The sequence below is a fragment of the Zalophus californianus genome, chromosome 10 (genome assembly GCF_009762305.2).
Source record: "Zalophus californianus isolate mZalCal1 chromosome 10, mZalCal1.pri.v2, whole genome shotgun sequence".
In the NCBI taxonomy this organism is placed as follows: domain Eukaryota; kingdom Metazoa; phylum Chordata; class Mammalia; order Carnivora; family Otariidae; genus Zalophus; species Zalophus californianus.
Genome location: NC_045604.1, coordinates 73027219 through 73045391, shown reverse-complemented (window position 1 = coordinate 73045391; position 18173 = coordinate 73027219). Strand labels below are relative to the sequence as shown.

Below are 18173 nucleotides of genomic sequence, written 5' to 3'. Positions count from 1 at the left end.
CTCTCCTGGTGCTGAGGGCTGGCCTGGGTTCCAGGGATGGAATCAGCCTCCCCAGGCTTGGCCCCATCTAAAGGCTACTTGTAAACGGAGTCCTGCTTCTCACTCTCCTTGGTTCTCTCCATGAACTTATCAAGTGGGGCTTTTCAGAACCCTCGCTAAAAAGGAGGAAATCCACTCAAGACCAGAATCCTATGGGCAGAGAGAGGGAGACAGCTTCATTTTCCCAAAACCCTCTGTGCTAGGGCCTCGCCCTTCCCAAAGCAAAAACACACAGGCTGTCTGTCAAACAAAGTGGAGCCACCGCTGGGCTCATGCCCTCTGTGGCCTATTTGGTCCTTCCACTTTCTCTCTGGCAGGCTACAGCTCATCTGGCCTAATGCACTGATGCCCGTTCAGGCAGCTCTGGATTGGCGCCCACCATCAGAGCAACCCCCCCCCCCCCATGAGCCCCAGCAATACCTGCATGTTGTACTCAAAGGCCCTATTGGCCTCCTCCACAATCCTCTCTTTGGTCTTCAGGTTCAGGTCCAAGGCATTCATCCTAGCCCGGTACAACTGCTTGAACTGTTGTGCATTGTCCACGTTCTCAAACAGATAGAACTGGGTCCCTTCTCCTGTGCTGGGGAGTTTCAGGGCCCGCTGGGCCACCTTCTTCAGCACCTGGCCCCCTGAGAGGTCCCCCATGTAGCGGGTGTAGGCATGGGCCACCAGCAGCTCCGGCTCATTCTGCCCCACATAGTGGATCCGCTCCACGTACTTTTGGGCAGCCTCAGAGCACTGCACCTTCTCCCCCCAGTCCTCACCAAAGAAATACTCCATGTCCTTGGTCAGTGCCTCCTTCCGGTGTAGCTCCATGGGGAAGTACAAGGGGGCAAACGCTGGGTGGTCCTTGTTGCGCTCCATTTCTTCCTCAAGGGCTGAATATGTGAAGTAAAGTGCAGTAGTGGCCAGCTGTTCAGGGCAATGGGGGAGACCATGGGATAGGGCTGTCAGCCTTGACCAGCAAGCACATTTCCTGAGCCCACCTGCCCCCGCGTCTGAGGAGCCACAAGTGAAGGCTCCAGCAGTGTGCCCCCATCACCCCAATTCCCCAGAAGCCCATTTTTATAGTGAATTATTTCACACACTCAGGAAACTTTCATGTTCCTTAAAGGACTGACATGGTGAATTCTTAGGAACATGGATACCTCTGCTTCCTGCACACTACCACTATGCTCTTCTATTTAAACTTCGTGAAAACCACAATCTGATGTCAAAAGAGTGGAGAATGGGTAGAGAAAGGCCCAGCTTCCACCTCCGAGTAGTTCCAAGGGGATCTTCCTCATGGGACTAAGGGCCCCAACCTGACCCTATCCACAACCAAGGACACCAACCTTAAACAGCTCCTTCCTGATGTTGCCTTTCAAGAAGTCCTTGACAAACTGGGTGTTTTCTGCCCGGTCATGTGCTTCCTTGGTCCCTTCCTTCAGGAGCTCAGAGAGGTCAGCCATCCTGTGGAGATGCGGGGAGGGGTGTGTGTGTGTGTGTGCGCGCGTGCGCGTGCATGTATGAATTAGCCCTTTCTCGTCTCAGGGTGTCCCCCTACTGAGCTGGAGGCAGAAGCTGCTCAGAAACTCCACTCCAGCATCAATACAGGGTCTTGCCAGAGAGCAGGCAGATATGAGTTGGCCCCAAGGACTTGGGTAACAAGGGGGATGACTGTGGCCTACTCCTTAACAGTGTCCGTGTATCTATGAACCACCCAAATAACAATGCTTTGCCTCTGTGCCCACCTAGTGCCTGAGGAAACACATACCTCTAATCCCACCACAGCGTTTGCTGGCTTCTCCAGGGAGCAGCCAGCCTTGGGGAACGTGTCTGGCAGAATCCGTGCTGCTGTGATGGACTCACAGTGGCTGTCCCAAGGCAGCCTTGCTGCCTTCCTCCCACTTTCCACCCACAGCCCTTTCAGGACTACATGGGGCTGGGCCCAGGTTAGGATCCGAATGAGACGGGCCAAGGCAGTTGGAGCCAGGACGCAGGTCTGTATCACTTAAAATGACACAGGATGCAGTTGCGCTGATAGGTGCCACAGCCAGTACACGACAAGGCAAACAACGCATGACCCTAAAGATGGACACACCGGGTAGCAGCTCACGCGGTCCACACAATCTATCCACCAGAGTGACAAAAACTTGGTCCTTCACGGCCCACCCTCCCTCTGCTGGCTTCTTTAGTAGAATTATTATTAGCAATTATTTCAAGATATAAAAAAGCACTTTGTCAGTGACAGGGCTACAACGAGAATAAGAACAATGAAGAACAGGCTTTGGTAACTTGAGGCTTAGCATGAACTATCCCTACCCAGTAAGAAAAATCCCTGGAGTTAGAGCTACTCCCACATTCTAAGGAGTGGAAAACACTGGTCAAGGTGCCAGTTTTGCCTAATGACCCTTTTTCAGCACAGAAAAGAAAACACTTAGGGTTTTAAGAAGAAAAAAGGATCAGAAATACCACCAAATTCCATTCCTCAGCACTCCTAGCAGTGCCTGACCTGCTTCCTTGGGAACAAAGGGGGAGAATGCTCAAGCAGCCCAGGGTGCTGTGTGCTATTCCTCTCTGCAGTCCCAATCAGGTGTCCTGGGCAGCTGCAGCAGCACAACACGACCCCAACCACACCCCGGCGCCCTAAGCCCACAGGACTCAACACAGCCAGCCCCCACCACTCACCTGGTGTGGTTCTCTTTTTCTGAGGCCCCAGAGCTCTTTTTCTCCGACTCATCCACCCCCTCCGCAGTCTCTGGTTCCGCTGACATCGTTGCCGAGTGTGATTCCTGCGCGCTCACTCTTCTGGTCCTAAGGAGACACAAGGAGCTGGTGATGTGGCACCCATGGCACCACTTCCCCCAAACACCTGCTGGTGCTGCTCTCATCTGAGCCAATATAATGGAGGAGTCACCCACGTGCCTTAGAGTGTTTTCTTTAAAAAATAAAGCTCTGCCATTACTGGGACCATTATCTGAGCATGGACAAAATTTGAATATGGACAGTGGATTAAGTAATAGCATCATAATGATATTGAACCTGCTGATTTTTATTAATTGTACTGTGATTATGTACGAGAATGTCTTTGTTTTAGGAACTGTATCCTGAAGTTTTTAAAAGTAAAGGAGCACACTGTCTGCAAGTTACTGTAAAATGGCTCAGAATGTGTGTGTGCATGCATATACGTAATAGAGAGAGAGAGAGGGAGGACATACCAAGTAAAAGCAAATGAGGCAAAAGGCTGGTGGTGAATTTGGATAAAAGGTACGCAAGAGTTCTTTGTACCATTCTTACAACTCTTCTGTATGTTTGAAATTATAACAAAATTAAAAGTTATGTAAAATACAAAATAACATCATAGATAAAGCTTAGAACAAAAACAAGAAGCGGCGGGTACAGTGGCTCTGAGTCGGGCAGCAAGGGCATCTGGGCTGGCCCGTCCCAGCTGTCACCGGCAGGCCAGCCTTGTGCACAGAGCAGCCCGAAAGGCACTAGACAAGCAGTACATGGAGTCACCACAAGGAGACCGGCCCCAGCCTACCCCTGACTCTGTCGGGCTGAAGGAAATAAAACAAGCTAGCCAGTCAGTTCCCAGTGCTGCTGCCAGGGCCAAGCCTTCGTCAGCCAGGGAAATAGAGTCCCACAAGACAAGCTAACCTCCCACCCCCGGAGGCCTCTATCTGGCAGTGCACAGGAGTAGCCCATCTGGGGAACTTTCCAGATGAACAGCAGCACAGTCGCACCAGCTACTAAAGGAACTTACAAAACCAGAGCTACTCAATCAAGCCAAGGAAAGAAGAGACCTTCATTTTCTACTTCCACCAGTATCTACTTATTGAGCATTTTCTACATGTTCACCCAGAAACAGGAGTCTAGGGGGAGAAAAAGTCCAAGTAATGGTCCTTCGAAGGTATAAAGAAGAAAATAAAAACCTACCTCCAGGGGGTGAAGCAAGATGGCGGAGGAGTAGGAGACCTGGATTTCGTCTGGGCTCAGGAATTCAGCTGGATAGGGATCAAACCATTCTGAACACCTACGAACTCAACAGGAGATCGAAGAAGAGAGTAGCAACAACTCTCTGAACAGAGAAGCGACCACTTACTGGAAGGTAGGACGTGCGGAGAAGTGAATCCGAGGCAATTGTTCGGGAGGATAGACGGTGGGGGAGGGGGCCTCCATCGGCCACTTCCGGCAAGTGATAGAGCCGCGGAGCACAAAATTGGAACTTTTAGAAGCCGTCTCCGCTGAGGGACGTCGCTCCAGTGGCTAAGCGGGGGGGGGGGGGGGGGGGGGGGGGGGTGGAACCCTCGCGGGACAGTGTGGTCTCAGGACCCTCGGGGTCACATAAAAAACCGAGGGTGCCTGAGTGGAGCAGAGCTCCCAGGTATCGGAGCAGGGAAGCCGGCTGCAGAGACAGAGCCGAGGCCCGGGCTCTCAGCTCGGGGTTGCCATAAACTGTGATCCACGGCCCAGTCGGGCCAATGCTCCTCCAGCAGGACCCAACAAGCGGCAGAGCCGGGGAGACTTCCCTTCCTCCCCGGGGAGGAGCGGCGCGGGAGCGCACCGCAGGGATCTGCTGGGTTTGGGGACTCCACACGGGGTCGGGTGCCAGAGATAGAAACGCTCAGTCACAAGCCGGGTGAGCACCGAGTGCGGCCGGAGAGCGGGGAGACGGGAGTGACTGCTTTTCTCTGGGAGCGCACTGAGGAGCGGGGCCCCGAGTTCTCAGCTCCTCCGGGTGGAGATTGGGAGGCCACCATTTTCACCCTGGTCCTCCAAAGCTGTACCAGAGCTTGCAGTGAAAAAAAGCTCCTGAGAGCAAACCCGAGCAGCTTGCTTAGCCCGGACTGACAGGGGCGGGGCAATTCCGCCTCTGGCAAAGACATTTGGGAACCACGGCAACAGGCCCCTCCCCCAGAAGATCAGCACGAACAGCCAGCCAAGACCAAGTTTACCGATTAAGGAGAACAGTAGAACTCCAGCACTAGGGTAATACTGCACATAGAATTCATAGCTTTTTTACCATGATTCATTAGTTTTTCAAAGTTAATTTTTTTAACTGTTCTTTTTTAAATTTTTTTTCCCTTTTTCAACCAACATCTTATCAATCCCTTCTTTAAAAAAAAACATTTTTTATTTTTCATTTTTAGAGTCATATTTTTATCCCTTCATACTAGTTACCCTTATTTTTGGCATATATATATAATAAGTTGTTCTCACTTTAAAATTTTGAGATACAGTTTCTTCTAACAGATCAAAATATACCCTAAATCACTAGTGTATGGCTCTGTTCTAGTCTCCTGCCTGATCACATTCTTTTTTTAAATCTTCTTTCTTTTTTCAAACAACTTCCTACCTTATCAATTCCTTTTATAGAATCTTTTATAATTTTCATCTTTACAGTCATCTTCCATCCCTTCATTGTATCAACCCTTATTTTGTACATATATGTCTTTCTTCCTTTAAAATTTTAAGAAGCACTTTTTTCTAACAGACCAAAATACACCCAAACTCTAGTGTGTGGCACTGATCTATGCACTAGCCTGATCATATTTGATCATATTCTGGGTTTTTTTGTATTTTGTTTTTGTTTTTATCTTTTTCTTTTTTTTCTTTTTTCTCTTTCTTTTTTCTTTCTTTCCCTTTCTTTTCCCCTGGTTTCAGGTCTTTTCTGATTTGTATACAGTATATTTGCTGAGGACATTGTTAACCTGTTAGCATTTTGTTCTCTCATTCATCTGTTCTCCTCTGGACAAAATGACAAGATGAAAAAAATCACCTCAGCAAAAAGAACAAGAGGTAGTACCGTCTGCCAGGGACCTACTCAATACGGACATTAGTACGATGTCGGACCCAGAGTTCAGAATCATGACTTTAAAGATACTAGCTGGGCTTGAGAAAAGCGTGGAAGTTATTAGAGAAACTCTTTCTGGAGAAATAAAAAAACTAAAATCTAACCAAGTTGAAATCAAAAAGGCTATTCATGAGGTGCAATCAAAAATGGGGGCACTGACTGCTAGGATAAATGAGGCAGAAGAGAGAATCAGTGATATAGAAGACCAAATGATGGAAAATAAAGAGGCTGAGAAAAAGAGAGAGAACCAACTACAGGATCATGAGGGCAGAATTCGAGAGATAAGTGATACCATAAGACGAAACAACATTAAAATAATTGGGATCCCAGAAGAAGAAGGAGAGAGAGGGGCAGAAGGTATATTGGAGCAAATCATAGCAGAGAACTTCCCTAATGTGAGGAAGGAAACAGGCATCAAAATCCAGGAGGCTCAGAGAACCCCTCTCAAAATCAATAAAAATAGGTCAACACCCCGACATCTAATAGTAAAACTTAAGAGTCTCAGAGACAAAGAGAAAATCCTGAAAGCAGCTCGGGAGAAGAGATATGTAACCTACAATGGTAGAAATATTAGATTGGCAACAGACCTATCCACAGAGACCTGGCAGGCCAGAAAGGACTGGCATGATATCTTCAGAGCACTAAACGAGAAAAATATGCAGCCAAGAATACTATATCCAGCTAGGCTATCACTGAAAATTGAAGGAGAGATAAAAAGCTTCCAAGACAAACAAAAACTAAAGGAATTTGCAAACACGAAACCAGCCCTACAAGAAATATTGAAAGGGGTCCTCTAAGCAAAGAGAGAGCCTAAAAGCAGCATAGATCAGAAAGGAACACAGACAATATACAGTCACAGTCACCTTACAGGCAATACAACGGCACTAAATTCATACCTTTCAATAGTTACCCTGAATGTAAATGGGCTCAATGCCCCAATCAAAAGACACAGGCTATCAGATTGGATTAAAAAACAAGACCCATCCATATGCTGTCTGCAAGAGACTCATTTTAGACCCAAAGACACCCCCAGATTGAAAGTGAGGGGTACAAAACCATTTCCCATGCTAATGGACACCAAAAGAAAGCTGGGGTAGCAATCCTTATATCAGACAAATTAGATTTTAAAACAAAGACTGTAATAAGAGATGAAGAAGGACACTATATCCTACTTAAAGGGTCTATCCAACAAGAAGATCTAACAATTGTAAATATCTATGCCCCGAACATGGGAGCAGCCAATTATATAAGGCAATTAATAACAAAAGCAAAGAAACACGTTGACAACAATACAATAATAGTGGGGGACTTTAACACCCCCCTGACTGAAATGGACAGATCATCTAAGCAAAAGATCAACTAGGAAATAAAGACTTTAAATGACACACTGGACCAAATGGACTTCACAGACATATTCAGAACATTCCATCCCAAAGCAACGGAATACACATTCTTCTCTAGTGCCCATGGAACATTCTCCAGAATTGATCACATCCTAGGTCACAAATCAGGTCTCAACCGGTACCAAAAGATTGGGATCATTCCCTGCATATTTTCAGACCACAATGCTTTGAAACTGGAACTCAATCACAAGAGGAAAGTCGGAAAGAATTCAAAGACATGGAGGCTAAAGAGCATCCTACTAAAGAATGAATGGGTCAACCAGGAAATTAAAGAAGAATTAAAAAAATTCATGGAAACCAATGAAAATGAAAACACAACTGTTCAAAATCTTTGGGATACAGCAAAGGCAGTCCTGAAAGAAAAGTATATAGCAATACAAGCCTTTCTCAAGAAACAAGAAAGGTCTCAAATACACAACCTAACCCTACACCTAAAGGAGCTGGAGAAAGAACAGCAAATAAAGCCTAAACCCAGGAGGAGAAGAGAAATCATAAAGATCAGAGCAGAAATTAATGAAATAGAAACCAAAAGAAAAGTAGAACAGATCAACGAAAGTAGGAGCTGGTTCTGTGAAAGAATTAACAAGATTGATAAACCCCTGGCCAGACTGATCAAAAAGAAAAGAGAAATGACCCAAATCAACAAAATCATGAATGAAAGAGGAGAGATCACAACCAACACCAAAGAAATACAAACAATTAGAAGAACATATTATAAGCAACTCTATGCCAGCAAATTAGATAGCCTGGAAGAAATGGGTGCATTCTTAGAGATGTATCAACTACCAAAATTGAACCAGGAGGAAATAGAAAACCTGAACAGACCTATAACCACTAAGGAAATTGAAGCAGTCATCAAAAATCTCCCAACAAAAGCCCAGGGCCAGATGGCTTCCCAGGGGAATTCTATCAGACATTTAAAGAAGAATTAATACCTATTCTCCTGAAACTGTTCCAAAAAAATAGAAATGGAAGGAAAACTTCCAAACTCATTTTATGAGGCCACCATTACCTTGATCCCAAAACCAGACAAAGACCCCATCAAAAAGGAGAATTACAGACCAATATCCTTGATGAACATGGATGCAAAAATTCTCACCAAAATACTAGCCAATAGGATCCAATAGTACATTAAAAGGATTATTCACCATGACCAAGCGGGATTTATCCTTGGGCTGCAAGGTTGGTTCAACATCCACAAATCAATTAACGTGATACAATACATTAACAAAAGAAAGAACAAGAATCATAGGATCCTCTCAATAGATGCAGAAAAAGCATTTGACAAAGTACAGCATCCTTTCTTGATCAAAACTCTTCAGAGTATAGGGATAGAGGGTACATACCTCAATATCATAAAAGCCATCTATGAAAAACCTACAGCGAATATCATTCTCAATGAGGAAAAGCTGAGAGCTTTTCCCCTAAGGTCAGGAATGCGGCAGGGATGTCCACTCTCACCACTGCTATTCAACATAGTATTAGAAGTCCTAGCCACAGCAATCAGACAACAAAAAGAAATCAAAGGCATCCAAATCGGCAAAGAGGAAGTCAAACTCTCACTCTTTGCAGATGATACAATACTGTATGTGGAAAACCCAAAAGACTCCACCCCAAAACTGCTAGAACTCATACAGGAATTCAGTCAAGTGCCAGGATATAAAATCACTGCATAGAAATCAGTGGCATTCCTATACACCACCACCAAGACAGAAGAGAGACAAATCAAGGAGTTGATCCCATTCACAACTGCACCCAAAACCATAAGATACCTAGGAATAAATTTAACCAAAGAGGCAAAGGATCTGTACTCAGAAAATTATAAAATACTCATGAAAGAAATTGAAGAAGACACAAAGAAATGGAAAAACATTCCACACTCATGGATTGGAAGAACAAACATTGTGAAGATGTCAATGCTACCTAGAGCAATCAACACATTCAATGCAATCCCCATCAAAATACCATCCACTTTTTTCAAAGAAATGGAACAAATAATCCTAAAATTTGTATGGAACCAGAAGAGACCCCGAATAGCCAGAGGAATGTTGAAAAAGAAAAGCAAAGCTGGCGGCATCACAATTCCAGACTTCCAGCTCTATTACAAAGCTGTCATCATCAAGACAGTATGGAACTGGCACAAGAACAGACACATAGATCAATGGAACAGAATCGAGAGCCCAGAAATGGACCCTCAACTCTATGCTCAACTAATCTTTGACAAAGCAGGAAAGAATGTCCAATGGAAAAAAGACAGTCTCTTCAACAAATGGTGTTGGGAAAATTGGACAGCCACATGCAGAAGAATGAAACTGGACCATTTCCTTACACCACACACAAAAATAGACTCCAAATGGTTGAAAGACCTAAATGTGAGACAGGAGTCCATCCAAATCCTAAAGGAGAACACAGGTAGCAACCTCTTCGACCTCAGCCGCAGCAACTTCTTCCTAGAAACATCACCAAAGGCAAGGGAAGCAAGGGCAAAAACAAACTATTGGGATTTCATCAAGATAAAAAGCTTTTGCACAGCAAAAGAAACAGTCCACAAAACCAAAAGACAACCGACAGAATGGGAGAAAATATTTGCAAATGACATAACAGATAAAGGGCTAGTATCCAAAATCTATAAAGAACTTATCAAACTCAACACCCAAAGAATAATCCAATCAAGAAAGGGGCAGAAGACATGAACAGACATTTTTCCAAAGAAGACATCCAAATGGCCAACAGACACATGAAAAAGTGCTCAACATCGCTCGGCATCAGGGAAATCGAAATCAAAACCTCAATGAGACACCACCTCACACCAGTCAGAATGGCTAAAATTAACAAGTCAGGAAACAACAGGTGTTGGCGAGGATGCGGAGAAAGGGGAACCCTCCTACACTGTTGGTGGGAATGCAAGCTGGTGCAACCACTCTGGAAAACAGTATGGAGGTTCCTCAAACAGTTGAAAATAGAGCTACCATACGATCCAGCAATTGCACTACTGGGTATTTACCACAAAGATACAAATGTAGGGACCCGAAGGGGTACGTGCACCCCAATGTTTATAGCAGCAATGTCCACAATAGCCAAACTGTGGAAAGAGCCAAGATGTCCATCGACAGATGAATGGATAAAGAAGAGGTGGTATATATACACAATGGAATATTATGCAGCCATCAAAAGGAATGAGATCTTGCCATTTGCAACGACACAGATGGAACTGGAGGGTGTTATGCTGAGTGAAATAAGTCAATCAGAGAAAGACATGTATCATATGACCTCACTGATATGAAGAATTCTTAATCTCAGGAAACAAACTGAGTGTTGCTGGAGTGGTGGGGGGGTGGGAGGGATGGGGTGGCTGGGTGATAGACATTGGGGAGGGTATGTGCTATGGTGAGGGCTGTGAATTGTGCAAGACTGTTGAATCACAGATCTGTACTTCTGAAACAAATAATGCAACATATGTTAAGAAAAAAGAAAAAGAAGAAGACAGCAGGAGGGGAAGAATGAAGGGGAGTAAGTCGGAGGGGGAGACAAACCGTGAGAGACAAACCGTGAGAGACGATGGACTCTGAAAAACAAACTGAGGGTTCTAGAGGGGAGGAGGGTGGGGGGATGGGTTAGCCTGGTGATGGGTATTAAAGAGGACACATTCTGCGTGGAGCACTGGGTGTTATGCAAACAATGAAACATGGAACACTACATCAAAAACTAATCATGTAATGTATGGTGATTAACATAACAATAAAAAATTTAAAAAAATAACCTATCTCCATCTCACCCCACAGATAAACTCATTGCTAGTATGTTGGTATAAATCCTGAGTTTCTTCTAGGCTTGTAATTACATTTTCTTTATCTTTTCAGATATTATAATAAATGGTTTGCTCGGCATGCTTTTTCTGAACCTTCACACCTTTAGATTTAGCATTTATACAGTGGGATTAATGATAGGAAGGATTAAGTGAGAACAGGGAAGGTAGTAAGGCTTTTATAGCACAGTGCCTACCACATGGTAAGCACTAAATATTAGATATTACATTTGTATTTTGACAGAGGCTTTTTAAAAATTTTTATTTATTTATTTGACAGAGACAAAGCGAGAGAAGGAACAACAAGCAGGGCAAGTGGGAGAGGGAGAAGCAGGCTGCCCACTGAGCAGGGAGCCTGATGTGCGGCTCGATCCCAGGACCCTAGGATCATGACCTGAGCCGAAGGCAGACGCTTAATGACTGAGCCACCCAGGCCCGCCCCCCTTTTTAAAAGATTTTATTTATTTATTTGACAAAGTGAGAGAAGGATGTATTTTAATAGAGGCTTAACTGATGTTGTCCTAGAATGCTTAGAAAATAAAAAGCAGAAAGTGAAATGAGCCAGGCAAAGATATACATGGTATCACTTGTATGTGGAACCTGAAAAAAAGATTTAAGGGGTGCCTGGGTGGCTCAGTCGGTTAAGCATCTGCCTTTGGCTCAGGTCATCCTGGGATCGAGCCCCACGTTGGCTCCCTGCTCAATGAGGAGCCTGCTTCTCCCTCTCCCTCTCCCTACCACTCTGCCTACCTGTGCTGTGTCAAATAAATAAATTCTTTAAAAAAATAAAAGTTTAAAAATAAAGATTTAAGTCATAGAAACAGAGTAGAATGGTGGTTGCCAGGGGCTGAAGGTGGGGACAATAGGGAGAGGTTGGTAAAAGGGTACAAATTTTCAGTGACAATTAAGGCCTGAGGACCTAATGAACAGCATGGTGACTAGAGTTAATAATAATTTACTACATAATCGAAATTTGCTAAGAAGTGTAGCTTTTAAGCATTATTACAAAAGAATATGTGAGGTGATGGATGTGGATTCAATTGTGGAAATCCGTAATTATAGACCATACTGTACACTTCAAATATATTGTAATTTACTTGTCAATTATATCTCAATATGCTGGAAAAAAAAACAACCCAGAATATATAGAAAATGGGACCTCTTATCTCCAAATCAGATATACTCTCATCTCCAATAATAATGATGAACTGTGCAGTTCATTAGTGTTAAGTCCAGAATGTGAAGGTAGGTGGTCATCACCTGGAGAGAAGAGTATTCAGAGAGGCTTCCTGGAGAAGAGAGGGCTTACCCAGGACCCTCAAAGACAGACAGCATTTGGGTAAGAGAGGAAGGGCCTCTAGATCAAGGAACAACATGAACAAAGTAAAATGGGACAGACCACAGAGTTGATGTAAGGCTGCCCAGCTATGCATCCTGCATTCTTTTACCAAGGGGCCAAGGTAGACTTTGTTGACTGCAGAATAAGCCCCACACCAGCTTGTCCACGCTGACCTCTTTTTACAGACTTTTAAGAAAGAACATCTCAGCTCTATGTCCTTGGGGACCCTGAGAGCCAAGATTTATCCTGGGCCACTCAGCACGCAGACTGCTGAGAGAACAGGGAGCTGGATGGGAGCTGAGGGCCACCCAATGCAGGAAACAGGGCAGACTAAAAGGTCCCAGAGCCTCTAGACAGGTGGAGGTGCATGTGGCCATGCAGAAGACATACCCCAGGCAACTGAAGACTGCAGGTCCCACATGCTGCTTGCATGTGAAATTAAAAGTAGGCAGACGGGCGCCTGGGTGGCTCAGTTCGTTAAGCGACTGCCTTCGGCTCAGGTCATGATCTTGGAGTCCCGGGATCGAGTCCCGCATCGGGCTCCCTGCTCAGCGGGGAGTCTGCTTCTCCCTCTGACCCTCCCCCCTCTCATGTGCGCTCTCTCTCTCAAATAAATAAAATCTTTAAAAAAACTAAAAAATGAATAAAAAATAAAATTAGGCAGACAAGAACAAGTGCAATCTGGTTGTCTAGGTTACTAGTTATGGTAAGTTAGGTAAACTTCCTGCACCTAATTATCATGCTGCACAACAGTGATTATATATGTGATTAAATCTGATCATTAATTGTTTTGTTTGATAACTGCACACTCTGGGAGGGCATGGTCTTGCTCTGGGAGGGCATAGTCTTGCTGGAGCAACAGAGCCTTTTGCTTATCTTAAAAATACAAAAGGGAGAAGAGCGCCTGGGTGGCACAGTTGGTTAGGTGTCTGACTCTTGGTTTGGGCTCAGGTCATGATCTCAGGGTCCTGGAATCCAGTCCCCGCACTCAGCAGGGAGTCTGCTTAGGTTTCTCTCTCCCTCTGCCCCTCCCCCAACTCTCTTGCACATGCTCTCTAAAATAAATCAATCTTAAAAAAAAAAAAAGTAGGAAGGGAAAGCCAGCTTCCACAGATGTCTTCTCCTTACCACTTTGTGGCAGTCTCCCTTTGGGTACACTTTCCTCCCACCTTCCTCAACCCCAGTCCTGCCTGAGACCCCTAATTCCCTCCTCTCAGCTCAAAGGAGGCCCAGCTCTGGCTCCAGAGGGAGGGCCACAGCTGTCTCTGGTGGAGTTCTAGAGCCCAGAAAATAACAAGTTCTCAACAAACACTTTCTGAATAAAAAATCCAAAGGAGGGGCACCTGGCTGGCTCAGTCGGAAGAGCATGCAACTCTTGATCTCAGAGTTGTAAGTTCGAGCCCCACACTGGGTGTAGAGATTACTTACATTAATAAAAACTTAAAAAAAAAAATCCAGGGGCGCCTGGATGGCTTGGTCGTTGGGCGTCTGCCTTCGGTTCGGGTCGTGATCCCGGGATCCTGGGATCGAGCCCCGTATCAGGCTCCCTGTTCAGCAGGAAGCCTGCTTCTCCCTCTCCCACCCCCCCTGCTTGTGTTCCCTCTCTCGCTGTGTCTCTGTCAAATAAATAAATCAATCTTAAAAAAAAAAAATCCAAAAAGGAAAGGCAGGCAGGCAGTGTTCTCATGCATACTGCCAACAACATGGCACCTGTGGACAACAAAAAGTTATCTGCTATTGACTACTTCAATAGTCTTCTAAACTCCAAGCATGATTTAACAATTTTGTTTTGAATGAAAAATAGATACAGTCCTACTCCAATTAGAGGCAAGAATACTAAGTCCTTAATGTGAACTAAAAGCACCATCTACACAGACGGGAAGAAGGTTCTGGGGAAAGCTCCATTAGCACATTCAACCCACACAAGCAGGGCCCAGGGAAGGCAGCCTTTGTCCACCCCTGTGGCCTGGTCACTGTTCTTCAAGGGAGTGGCTGTGTGGGGCAGCATGCAGAAACCACCTTGCAATGTCAGAAGCAGAATTCATTTCATTCTCTGAAAAGCTACGTGTCCAAACTTGGTCTGACTGGCCTCTACACTTGGATCCTTTTTTCTTTGCAGCAACCACTGGAATCCCTAGAAAATCAGAGGCCAAATCATAAACGTAGAAATTTTCTAGACTTCAACCTCTCATTATCAACAAGCTGCTGCCACACTCCCCCTGGGGTCTGCTTAGGTTTTTCTCTCCCCCTTTTGTTGTTGAAAAACAACAACAAAAAAATTCCACTCTGGGAAATACACTTCAAGATGTATTAATAGTAATCTGTACCAAAATGGTAGGTAGCCATACTATGATGTTAGAAAAAAAGTCACACAGCCTAACAATACAGGGTAGGATTGCTCGAACGACAGTAAACAAAAGAATCTTGGCACAGATGGGAAAAGTTGATAGGCTGCATTCACTATGGAAAAGTCTACATACACTTGTTTTACCTAAAGGACTCAAAATACTGACTACAAGTATGTGCAAAAGTATGTAAGTAAAAGTGGCACCTGGATGGCTCAGTCGGTTAAGTATCCGACTCTTGATTTCAGTTCAGGTCATAATCTTAGGGTTGTGAGATTGAACCCCACATGGGGCTCTGTGCTCAGCTGGGAGTTGGCTTACAGATTCTCTCTCTCCCTCTCCTCCCACTCGCACACGTGTTCTCTCTCAATCTCTAAAATAAATAAATCTTAAAAAGATATACATCTATATACACAAAAATGAAAAAACAAAGTATCTAAGTATACTGATAACAGGAAGGCAGTTTGGAAAGGTATAAACACTTGCTATTTGTTTGACTTTTTAGCTAATTGGCTCCTTCTTTTATATAAAGTGGCCCAATTATCTTGAAGAGTGGGGGAAAAGATGGGGAAAGAAGAGAGGGAGAGAGACAAAGAGAGGAACTGGACCAAGCAAACCAGCTAAGGTAAGATACTGCACTAACTAGTCCATAGGAAGTCACCTGGGCCTTTATTTTGCTTTTACAAATTTCAGAAAGGTCCACCTGCCGTCTGTATTTTAATTCCAGAAAACTGTGACCCTCTGTTTATAAAATCTACCTCCGTAACTCCCGTACTAGCTGTTCACCTGACACAGGTTTTTACTCCTGTACCAGATCTGACAGAAATAGCAACAATGTCCCATCACCAGTGTTCCTTCCAGCAAAGGTCCCGTGGACCTGCCCAGCAGATCCAGAACACTTATTTCAAAGCCTTTGTTCCTGGTAAATTGCAGGCTCAAGGCACTAGGGCTCTTGAAAGAACAGATGTGTTCAGGACTTTTTTTATTATATCCTCCTCCATGGACACGTCCTACAAACCTCAGAAAGCGCAATGCTGCCAGACAGGACTACATTATCACTCATTCCCCATTTGGTGATTCAAAAAGCCACAGGCGCGCCTGGGTGGTTCAGCTAGTTAAGTATCTGACTCTTGATTTCGGCTCAGGTCATGATCTCAGAGTCATGAGACCAAGCCCTGTGTCAGACCCCCACTCGGTGGGGAGTCTGCTTGAGATTCTTTCTCTCCCTCTCCCTCTGCCCTTCCCTGCGCTTGTGCTCTCCCTCTAAAATAAATAAATCAAAAAAACCCAAAAAGGCACAAAAAAGACTTAATCTGTAATAATTCTTTTTCCATTTTGATTCTTTTTCTTTGCCCTGGAAAACCACTGAAGAAGGGAGCATGTTGCTGAGCTCAGCCAGCACTAGACAGCAAGGTGGGAGAAAGAGTAAGAAAACGCATGGCAACCGGCTCCCTGAAATTAGAACAACTCTCCCACTCCGGAATTGACAGTGACCAGCTACAGATGCCCACAACATTAGCTAGTGTTGTTATCCCAATGTGCAGAGGAGGAAACCGCCACAGGGAAGGCATAAGCAGCCACTCAGACTCCTATACTGGGTCCGCCATAGCTCCCACCCCTCCCCACTAAACAGCCTGTGGTTGGGCACCAGGAGTTCCTGCTTGCTTACCAGAAGGCTGTTCCCAGCTCAGAGTTTACTCCTGTATAGAACTGGCATTACATTAATAAGAGGTGATTATTCTTCGGCTTTCACAAGTGCTGTCATCGTTGTTTCCCCAGTTAAACCAGAAGCTTCCTACAAGACGGATCATCAAAACTCCCTCAGACTCAGTTTCTCAGAGTCCAATGCCACATTCCAAATCACTTATAAGTCAGTACCCTGGGGAGTCTCCAACTTGAGTTGTAACTGTTGTAGATGCACAAACAGAATGCCTACTGAGAATGCTAGCTAAATGGGGGTGGGACAAGAAAATATTGGTTAAATTCTAAAATACCAGGGGTGCCTGACTGGCTCAGCTGGAAGTCATGTGGCTCTTGATCTTGGGGTCGGGAGTTTGAGTCCCACTCTGGGTGTAGAGATTACTAAAAATAAATAAATACCAAATAAAATAATAATTTTAATTGGGGAAAAATTTTTTGATTGGGTATTAGGCCTCTAACTGGTATGTAATCTGGTTTTCTTTCTTCATATCTCCCTCCCTTCCTCCTTCCCTTCCCTCTCTTTCTTATGGTCTGAATTTTCTACCTGATGACCTGTTTTGTGTTTCCCATGCCTCTAAGCTGGCCAAGGCCATTCTCATCCCATAGGGCCCAGTTAGGCTGGGTTCTGCATTTACCCAGGTATGTTGTATTTTCTCTACTGCTCCCCTCCCGGGGCTCCAGAAGGCCTAGGGTCTCCCCTGTAGTCCCTGCCTCAGCTGTTCTCTTCACATCAAAGCTGGGCACTGGCTCCCTGGCCCCCTCTGAGCCCTCCAAACAGGCCCAGTTCAACGTGCACTCCCCCGCCCCAGGAGGCAGCTTCTCACCCAAGTGCCTATGAGGGCAGGCACTCCACTGGGCTCTGCTTACTTTTCTTAGCCAGTACTAGAAGTAATGAGGACTCCAGTTTCTTTTCTTTCTTTTTTAAGATTTTATTTATTTATTTGAGATGGAGAGAGAGCACAAGCAGGGGGAGCAGCAGAGGGAGAGGGAGAGGGAGAAGCAAGCTCCCTGTTGAGCAGAGAGTCCAATGTGGGGCTCAATCCCAGGACCCTGGGATCATGACCTGAGCCGAAGGCAGATGCTTAACCGACTGAGCCACACAGGGGCCCAGGACTCGTTTCTTTTATCTGAAGGCTTACCTCTGGTCACTGGTGCAGGTTCCTTCCCACTGCCCATAGTTTTGTGTGTGTTTTCTACTTTTGCATTCAATAAATACCTTTCAATAGCATACATCTTTGTCTATGATCTCACCTCACTCACTTATATTGTGACATTCAGGAGGGTCACAGTTCAAAAATAATATACTACCTCTCACAGAAACCATGTTCATTATATGCCCCATAGATGTTAGAATACAAGAATCCCAGACTCTCTCTTTCCTGGATTATAGGATCTGTTCCTTCGCTATATGCCCTAAAGGCTTTTCATTATTTAAGTGAGAGAATATGTGTTCCCATTTACCAATACCATAATCAGGCCAAGTCAATTCTTAATGATGCCACAAAGTCCCATGGGGCCTCAGCAGATATAAATAAACTGTTTACCTAAAAATTCTTTTCTGAATATGTGTCAACATAAAAAGAGTAAATTCTAACATCCTACATATAAACCCTTTATATGATCTGGGAACAAAGAACCCTAGAGCTACTATTGAGAGAAGAAACCGGGGACAGGAAGGTACATCTCTTCAGAGCCTCCAAAT

At 44.8% G+C, this 18173-nt stretch overlaps 1 protein-coding gene across 4 annotated transcripts in view; it reads right to left on the bottom strand.

Annotated features, from left to right (window-relative positions):
- The window catches only part of HMOX2 (heme oxygenase 2), a 36162-nt gene that overhangs the window by 1599 nt on the left and 16390 nt on the right, over window positions 1-18173 (bottom strand). For 2 of the 4 annotated variants that reach the window (XM_027609786.2, XM_027609787.2), the window contains exons 2-4: window positions 2710-2835; window positions 1374-1491; window positions 460-951 (exon numbers count right to left, since the gene is read on the bottom strand). In XM_027609786.2, coding sequence (XP_027465587.1) covers window positions 460-951; window positions 1374-1491; window positions 2710-2795 — 696 coding nt within the window. In that variant the 5' untranslated portion in view covers window positions 2796-2835. Of the gene's footprint in view, window positions 1-459; window positions 952-1373; window positions 1492-2709; window positions 2836-3960; window positions 3998-14444; window positions 14560-18173 lie in introns of those variants that run through there. The other 2 variants (XM_027609785.2, XM_027609788.2) reach the window with 2 other exon arrangements.